At 43.0% G+C, this 9945-nt stretch overlaps 1 protein-coding gene across 1 annotated transcript in view; it reads right to left on the bottom strand.

Moving 5' to 3' along the window:
- Window positions 1-4520, bottom strand: part of LOC310935963 (non-homologous end joining factor IFFO1-like) — a gene marked incomplete at both ends in the record, with an annotated part of 9732 nt that extends 5212 nt beyond the window's left edge. Inside the window, 2 exons of the mRNA XM_083899976.1 lie at window positions 470-530; window positions 3643-4520. Of these exons, the coding sequence (XP_083756102.1) occupies window positions 470-530; window positions 3643-4520 (939 nt within the window). The remainder of the gene's footprint in view (window positions 1-469; window positions 531-3642) is intronic.
- Window positions 4521-9945: the final 5425 nt, after the last annotated feature.

Below are 9945 nucleotides of genomic sequence, written 5' to 3'. Positions count from 1 at the left end.
AGAGTGAGTGACTTTGGTGTGGGAGAGTGAGTGACTTTGGTGTGAGAGAGTGAGTGACTTTGGTGTGGGAGAGTGAGTGACTTTGGTGTGAGAGAGTGAGTGACTTTAGTGTGAGAGAGTGAGTGACTTTGGTGTGGGAGAGTGAGTGACTTTGGTGTGGGAGAGTGAGTGACTATGGTGTGGGAGAGTGAGTGACTTTGGTGTGAGAGAGTGAGTGACTTTGGTGTGAGAGAGTGAGTGACTTTGGTGTGAGAGAGTGAGTGACTTTGGTGTGGGAGAGTGAGTGACTTTGGTGTGAGAGAGTGAGTGACTTTGGTGTGCGAGAGTGAGTGACTTTGGTGTGGGAGAGTGAGTGACTTTGGTGTGAGAGAGTGAGTGACTTTGGTGTGGGAGAGTGAGTGACTTTGGTGTGAGAGAGTGAGTGACTTTGGTGTGAGAGAGTGAGTGGTGTCATGTCTGTCATATTCACCTCCTCCAGTTCTGTTACTCTCTCCTGCAGCTCCACTCTGGCCTCGTACTCCTCCTCCCACCTGCACACACACACACACACACACACACACACACACACACACACACACACACACACACACACACACACACACACACAGTAATCTTTAAAGTGGAAAAACAAACAAACTTAAATTTAAAACAGAAAAACAAAGTCGTTAAAAACCTCATTTACATTCAGATCTTTAGACTCTGAGTGTTTACGTCTGCAACACTGTTACCATGACGACAGGGAGGTTTACGACTACTGTGTGTGTGTGTGTGTGTGTGTGTGTGTGGAATCATGATGTTTATGATGATGTCATCGTCCGTGTGACTCTGCAGAGGTCACATGGTGTCAGTGTGTGAGTGTGTGTGTGTGTGTGTGAGTGTGTGTGTGTGGACGACAAAACCGCAGCAAAATAAATGAAGAGAAAATAAAAACTGAAAGAGAAGAAGATAAAATATGAGAGAGGAAGAGGAGGCAGTGAGTGACATCATCATCATCATCATCATCATCATCATCATCATCATCACAGGCTGCTGCTGCATTGCAGCTACAGGACAAAATCTCAGGAGGAAGAGGAGGAGAGAAAACAACCTTTTTGTCCCCCTGACTCCTCCTCCTCCTCCTCCAGACTCCTCCTCCTCCTTCAGACTCCTCCTCCTCCTTCTCCTCCAGACTCCTCCTCCTCTGTTAAAGACGTTTGTTTTGCTAAATGTTGGACATTAACGTTAACGTTTTCAGGATTTTTGAGTCTTTTTAAAGTTGATCTACAGTTGGATATTAAGACTGTGGTGGAAACGTCGCCACCTAGTGCAGTGGAGGCAGAATGTAATCAATGATTCTCTGTCAGTGTTTGTTTACAGTAAGATCATTAAAATCATGACGTCATCACTCGACTGAACTGAGAGTAAAAAACAGCAGTGTCAAAGCTGTGGTCTGTGGGTTAGTTTTAAAAATTCTGTTTTTAAATCTATTCTTAAAAGCTTCTTTTTTCAAGATCTGTTTCTACGAAAAAAAAAATTGGGGTCTTTTTGTACAAATATTTTTACGGGGTCTTTTTTTTCGAGATGTTTTTCCCCGAGGTTCTGTTTTTATGAGATTTCGTTTTTGGGGTCTATTTTTACGATATATATATTTACATGGTGTGTTTTTACAAGTTTTTTTTTTTCAAGGTTTTGTTTTTACAATATTTTTTTCCGAGGTTCTGTTTTTACAAGATTTTTTTTTCGAGGTTCTGCTTTTAAGAGATTTTTACTGAAGGTTCTGTTTTTACGATATATTTTTTCCGAGGTTCTGTTTTTTTTACGCTCTTTTTTTCAGGATCTGTTTTAACAAGTTTTTTTTTTGGGGATCCGTTTTTCACCAGATTATTTTTACAAGAACATCGTAATCTCCAGCAGATCCCAGCGTTCTTTCTAACAAAGTCCTACAGTCAACAAACTCATAACAATGTCGTGAATATCAAAGACGAGAATCTCCTAACGTCGTACAACTGGATTAAACTGAACTGCGACGTCTTTCTCTGCTCCTCATTGGCTCGTTAAAACACAACTGAAAAAGCAGGAGACCTCAGAAGACATCTGAGGACGATCATCTGTGAAGGTGAAGAACCTTGAAGACCTACAGAGGACAGACAGAAGACCTACAGAGGACAGAAGACCTAGAGGACAGACAGAAGACCTAGAGAGGACAGACAGAAGACCTACAGAGGACAGAAGACCTAGAGGACAGACAGAAGACCTAGAGAGGACAGAAGACCTAGAGGACAGACAGAAGACCTAGAGAGGACAGACAGTAGACCTAGAGAGGACAAACAGAAGACCTACAGAGGACAAACCGAAGACCTACAGAGGACAGAAGACCTAGAGGACAGACAGAAGACCTAGAGGACAGACAGAAGACCTAGAGAGGACAAACAGAAGACCTAGAGAGGACAAACAGAAGACCTACAGAGGACAAACCGAAGACCTACAGAGGACAGAAGACCTAGAGGACAGACAGAAGACCTAGAGAGGACAGACAGTAGACCTAGAGAGGACAAACAGAAGACCTACAGAGGACAAACCGAAGACCTACAGAGGACAGAAGACCTAGAGGACAGACAGAAGACCTAGAGGACAGACAGAAGACCTAGAGAGGACAAACAGAAGACCTAGAGAGGACAAACAGAAGACCTACAGAGGACAAACCGAAGACCTACAGAGGACAGAAGACCTAGAGGACAGACAGAAGACCTAGAGGACAGACAGAAGACCTAGAGAGGACAGAAGACCTAGAGGACAAACAGAAGACCTAGAGGACAGACAGAAGACCAAGAGAGGACAGAAGACCTAGAGGACAAACAGAAGACCTAGAGAGGACAGACAGAAGACCTACAGAGGACAGAAGACCTACAGAGGACAAACCGAAGACCTACAGAGGACAGAAGACCTAGAGGACAGACAGAAGACCTAGAGAGGACAGAAGACCTAGAGGACAAACAGAAGACCTAGAGGACAGACAGAAGACCAAGAGAGGACAGAAGACCTAGAGGACAAACAGAAGACCTAGAGAGGACAGACAGAAGACCTACAGAGGACAGAAGACCTAGAGGACAGACAGAAGACCTAGAGAGGACAGAAGACCTAGAGGACAAACAGAAGACCTAGAGGACAGACAGAAGACCTAGAGAGGACAGAAGACCTAGAGAGGACAGACAGAAGACCTAGAGGACAAACAGAAGACCTAGAGGACAGACAGAAGACCTAGAGAGGACAGAAGACCTAGAGGACAAACAGAAGACCTAGAGGACAGACAGAAGACCTAGAGAGGACAGAAGACCTAGAGAGGACAGACAGAAGACCTAGAGAGGACAGAAGACCTAGAGAGGACAGACAGAAGACCTAGAGAGGACAGAAGACCTAGAGAGGACAGACAGAAGACCTAGAGAGGACAAACCGAAGACCTAGAGAGGACAAACAGAAGACCTACAGAGGACAAACAGAAGACCTAGAGGACAGACAGAAGACCTAGAGGACAGACAGAAGACCTAGAGGACAGACAGAAGACCTAGAGGACAGACAGAAGACCTAGAGGACAGACAGAAGACCTACAGAGGACAGACAGAAGACCTAGAGGACAGACAGAGGACAGAGGACACATGTCCTCACCTCCTCTTGTACTCGTCCCTCTCCCTCTTCACTTTGGACAGAACGTTGTACAGAGCTCTGATCTCAGGTGTGATCGTGTCGATCTGGACTCCGACTCCGTCCGGCTGAGACCAGGAGACTCCGGCTCTGGACTCTCTGCTGGCGCTGAACCTGCGGGAATGGTTGAAAGACCAGAACCGGGACGGTGGAGCGGAGCCACCACCGGTGTTGGTCCCTGCGTCGGCTGCGAACCTCTCGTTGATGTTGCTGAAGGTTCTGCTCGGGTCACAGGGACTCAGAGCCGGACTCATGGCCAGGTTCAGGTTTGAGTCCGTGGACACAGTGACAGGGAGGACATAGTGAGGCTGAGGGTTCAGGGTCGGGGACAGGAGGCCCCCGGGCAGGTAGGCCGAGTTGTTGACGTTGTGCAGCGGGATGAAACCCGGTCTGGCTGCGATGGGCCCGATGAAGCCGGTCTGCACGGCCATGTCTTTGGTGAGCGCCCTCTGGTGGCCGTCCCCGGCGCCGCCGTCCTGCACCGCCTGCTGCAGCTGCTTCTCCAGGACCTTGTTCCTGCGCTCCAGCTCGTGCACTTTGGCCAGGAAGCAGCGGAAGCGCAGGTTCAGGGTCTTCAGGACGCAGATGTTCGAGCCCAGGTCGTTGCGCAGCGCAGTGGCCGCGGGAGGCGCGCGGTGGTACGCGAGCTCCAGCCCGGGGAACCCGTCAGGCCCGAACCCGGTGTGGTCACCGAGGAAGTAGGCGGGCTCCGGGATGGCGGAGTCGCCCGGGGCCGTCACGTGGTGCAGGTGCTGCGGCGGCTGCGGGGCCAGAAAGCCGCTCTCCCCCAGGACCGGATTCATGCTCGAGTAAGAGAATCTAAAGTGCTCGAAATCCGGCATGAACTCGGACTGACGCGGATTCACGTGTGCACGAGCGAAACCACAGGGACGACCGGAGCGCGAGGCAGGAGCGGGAGCTGCAGGAGAACCGGGCCGGACTGGACCAGACTGGACCGGACTGGGCCGGACCGCGCGTCCTCTTCCTGGTTTTACGCAGAGAATCTGATGATGCACGAGATTCTGAGAGAATAAAAAGAAACTCTGAAGTCACAGCTTCACTTCGTCTCTGCAGGAGATAAAAATGAAGATTTAATCCGATTAAGATTATAATCTGCAGCTTCTCCCTGTGTGTGTGTGTGTGTGTGTGTGTGAGAGAGAGAGAGGAAGATAAACAGCTGGTTCTGGTTCTGGTCTGGTCTGATGCTGCAGAGGCTGAGCAACAAACTGCGGCTGTGACTTACCGTAATGACGCTGACAGAGGAGCAGCTGCTGCTGTTACCGTAAACACCGGAGCAGAGGCGCAGGGAAAAAAACAAAACATCAGCCTATTTTTCTGGGGGAAAAAACTGCGAAAGAAAAATTGACAAAAACATTTGAACATATAGATAAATGTACATATGTAAAGAGTGTTTAACTTAAGTTATCTGGTTGCTCTAAATGTCCATGTTTGTGATTTTACTGCCCTTTAAGGTGTTTAGTTTCTAATCAAACCTCATGAACATTTAATCATTTCAACATTAAAAGAGAAACAACATTTTAAAGTGTTTATAAAAGACAATGATTCTCTCAAATCAAGTGGATCAAAAACGTTTATTTGTTCTGTCGCTCCATCAAACACAAACATTTAAAATATTAAAGTTAAAGGAAGAGGTTTACGACAAAAATAATAATAATAATAATCATCATCATCTTTAGTTTGACATTTGCTCCCAGTGACGACGACAGTGCATCCTTTTACAGAGGAAGGAAGGAAAGGAAGGAAGGAAGGAAAGGTGATGAGGAGACTTCACTCCTTGGAGAACATGTGCTGAACCAGGTCACAAACACGGTTACTGTAACCAAACTCATTATCGTACCTGAAACACACCCACACACACACACACATTAAATCAAATGAGATTAATTAAAATAATTATTTAAATTTAAAGTATAAATATAAATCTTATTTTCTTAAACCCACCACGACACCAGTTTGACAAAGTTGTCGTTGAGGGCGATGCCGGCGTCAAAGATGGACGAGCGAGAGTCACCGTTAAAGTCTGAGGACACCACCTGTGTGTGTGTATGGGTGTGTGTGTGTGTGTGTGTGTGTGTGTGTGTGTGTGTGTGTGTGTGACACAAACAACCACTGAGAAACTCAAACATTTTGATTGTTTTCCAGAGAAAAAGCTCATGGGTCCGTTTCACAAAGCAGGTTTAGTGAAAACTCTGAGTCTGTTTAACCCTGAAATGAGGGAAACTGAGTTTTCCGTTTGACAAAGGGAGGTAAGTCAAAGCAGAGAAAGAGGAGTTAACTCTAGCCTGTTTCACAGAGAGAGGTAACTTAACCTCTCGGTCAGTTACCATGGTAACATGCTCTTTGAAACTAACCTTGAGTTTCTCTCTGTCTCCGCCCTCTTTCAGACACACACGGTATTTGATTTCCTCATTCATTCAGTCAGCAGAGTTTTATCGTAGTATAGTTCTGCGTCTGTTCTGCGTTTACATTACAAGTTATATTAGGTGGAGACTATTTTCACTACCATGTCCCTGGATGAAGGTGCAGCATTACTGCGCAGAGAATTAAATATTCGTCTGGAGATGATTATCAGACCTCATATATGTTCTTACATTTACACACACTTTTCTTTTTGAGCGGAACTGTTTCCTTGGGGTCCTGTCCCCAAATTGGGTCGCGAGATGCTTTCTGGGGGTCGCCAAATCATTTTGGAAAAATATAAAAAAAAAAAAAGGACTTTTTTTAAAAAAATATATTGTTCCAAAATGATTTGGCGACCCCCAGAAATCATAGAAAAAAAAAAAAATGTTAAAAAAAAAATGTTAATTTTTTTTGATTTTTTGATTTTTTGAAGTGACTTCTGTGGGTCACATAGGAGATGCTTTCTGGGGGTCCAAATCATAGAAAAATATATATAAAAAAAAAAAATAATAATAATAATTTAAATTGATTTTTTTAAATCAAAATTAAACCGAGCGGTTTACCAAAATGATTTGTCGACCCCCAGGGTTGCATGTGTGTGTGTGTTTGAGTGAATGAGTCCTGGGGAGTGTTGAAGTCTGTTCTGTCGTCTACATTACAAGTTATATTAGGTGGAGACTATTTTCACAACCATGTGCTTTTGACAGTGATCCCGTGGATGAAGGTGCATCATTACTGCGCTACTTTTCTTTTTGAGCGGAACAGTTTCACGTCACAGTTCATCATTTACATTCACAACCTAATCAGTCCTTACATTTACAACATTAACAACCGGAGTCACGCTCTCACATCACAGCAGATATTGTGTTTAAAAAAAAAAAAAAAATGTACTTACAAATTTACACATTTTTCTTTTATAGAACGTCATAGATGCAGAGCACTTGAACGTGATATAAAGAATGAGAAGTCATTTATGTGTGAAAACATCATTATGTTGGTGATAAAACAACTGTACAGTCAAACAGACACTTCATATTTACTTTATGTAAAACATGATCAAAATGAGGTTAATCTCATGAGATTATACCGAGGTTTTACCTGTTTGAACAATGTTTTTATGTTTCATCTTAAACTGCTGCCAACTGCGCTTCTCCCCCGCGGGATTACACCTAAATTAAATAAATTAATAATCTACAACTCAAGCAGTTTCCCTCTGTAATATTATTGTGATTGTGCAAAGGACGACATTTAAACTTCCTCATCATCATCAGTGTTCTCTCTCTCTCAGATGTCGTCTCCCTCTCTTTTGCTGCTGTTACACTTCCTTCTAAAAACTTGGTCAAACTCACACATTAATATTTTCCAACTCCAGTGGGTGAATAACGTCACCCTCCGCTTCCTCGTTGTCATGGTGACTCGTTGAATCAGGGCTCCATTGATGCTGTCTTTTTATACTTGTGGTGCACGCGCTTAACTCGAGGTGAAACTACTCTGAGTTGAACAAACTAACTCAAATCAGCTGTTTTGAAACCGAAAACTCAGAGTTTCCTTTCTCAGAGTAGATCAACTCAGAGTTCAGGGTTAGACTCAGAGTTTGTTGAAACTGCTTTGTGAAACAGGCCCCAGGTCACAGTCAGATCAGAGACATGCTGCCATCTAGTGGCTGCTCTACAAACTGACACTGCATTCATTCATATTCAACAAAGTAAAATATTTTTTTTTTTGGCTTAAAAAGAAAAAGCAATCTTGTCAAAGCATGTTTTAAACTTTAAAACTATGATTAAAAATATCAAACGTTAATCTTTAATCATCAGTAAAACGTTGGTGTTAAATTCAGCTTCATTAAGTAAAAGTCTCATTTAAGTGAATATTTCTGACATTTTGTCCAGTTTTTCCTCGTTTTAAAGAACATTAAAGTCTGGAAGATGGTTTCTAGTCAGATTTTGAAGGATAATTTCTCTTAAAACAAGCATATTTAATTGAATGTAGTAATATCTGGTGTATTTATAACCCATAGATATGACATATAATGTGTTTATTCAGTACCTGGTCCTCTGTGTATCCCAGAATCCCTTTCATCGGTCCGTCAGCAGCAGCTTCGATCACCTTCTTGATGTCGTCGTACTTTGCCTGAAGAGACGAGAGGACGTTAGACGATGATGATGATGATGATGACGGTGATAATCACAGGGTTTTAAATCACATTTATCGATTATTTTTGTTTTTATAATGAAAATCAAAGCTGAATCACATGGACTCACAGGTTTCTCCAGACGGACGGTCAGGTCCACCACGGACACGTTAGGGGTTCAACGGACTAAAAATAGACCAGGAGAAGAGGAGGAAGTGGAGAACTGAGATACAGAAGAGGAGGTGGAGGAGGAGGAAGAGGAGGAAGAGCAGGAGGAGGAGGAGAACTGAGATACAGAAGAGGAGGAGACACCAACACTGGGGTGATGGAGCCTTTGCTGTTGCTGCTCACAGGCTCTGGAATAAACTCCCTGTTGAGATGCGTCTTATCTCTGACCTGAGCCTCTTCAAATCAAGGCTAAAAACCTATTTATTTATGATGGCTTTTAATACCGAGTAGTATGGTAACACTTTTTATCTTTTGTCTTCTTATCTTTTATCTGATTCTATCTTACTTTATTTTGCACTATTTTATTGTTTTTAATTACTTTTATTTGTTTCCTCTTTATTTATTTATTTCTTGTAAAGCACTTTGGATCACCGAAAGGATTGTTGTAAAGGGCTGTATAAATAAAGTACATTTACATTTACATTACATTTACCAACTGTGATGCTGCATCATCACTGGAGTCCAGAAAAGTAGATATTATAAATATGTAAAGAGTTTAAAGACGTGAAAAGTTCCTTTAAAAACAACTTCTTGAGGTGATGATCTTTAAGGAAATAAACTTTATTAAATAAAAACAAAGGAAGTGAAATATCAAACGTATAAAAACTTCAACTCACCCATTGATTCCGATCTTCACCATGTTTCTGACGGGGGTTTTTTCTTCTGATCTGCAAAGAAACACAGAACCACAATAACTGTTATGATCATCAACATCTTCACAGGGTGATTTATAATATAATAGTATAATAATAAAAAACGACGGTCCATGAACGCACCACAGTCTGTCCTCAGTGTGAGGACGAGGAGCAGAGGCAGCGTTATTTATCTGGACACGTCTGACAGGACACGCCCCCTTCACAAATGTCAAGGTCAATCATTTAAATAAAGAGTGAGAGAGTGTGTGTGTGTGTGTGTGTGTGTGTGTGTGTGTGAGAGAGAGTTTTTACACAGTTAAAAATGATGCAAAAATATAACAAATAAAGTAAAGATAAAAATGCATATGGAAAAAAAATCTCGATGTTAAAAGTTGTTTAAATGTATTTTTAAATAAAGATGATATTAAATCACCTGTGTTCACCTAAAGTTTCCTCTTTATACTTTTCTTTGATCAAAGACATCAAAGGACTCTGTGATCTTTGTACTGTGATGAATACAAGTGACCTGTAGGGGGCAGCAATACACCTCTGTAACTGTGTGTTATTGATAAATAAATACAAATAAACAACAGTTTACATCAGTGACACAGTTCACAGCTGAGGTCAAAGGTCAGTTTATAAATATAACAGTGACCTGAGGTCAGTGTGTGTGTGTGTGTGTGTGTGTGTGAGGGGGGGGGAGTGGGCGGGGCATCAGAGGTAAAGGTCAGACTGAAGGTCAGACTGGATGATGTAACAGTTGTAGATAAAGGTGTGTGTGTGTGTGTCTGTGTGTGCGTGTCTCTGTGTGTGAGTGTGTGTGTGTCTGGGTGTGTGCGTGTGTGCGTGTGT

This window comes from Microchirus variegatus (genome assembly GCF_963457635.1).
Source record: "Microchirus variegatus genome assembly, chromosome: 13".
Taxonomy (NCBI): Eukaryota; Metazoa; Chordata; class Actinopteri; order Pleuronectiformes; family Soleidae; genus Microchirus; species Microchirus variegatus.
The sequence above is the reverse complement of the archived record's forward strand: the minus strand, read 5'-3'. Positions and strand labels throughout refer to the sequence as shown.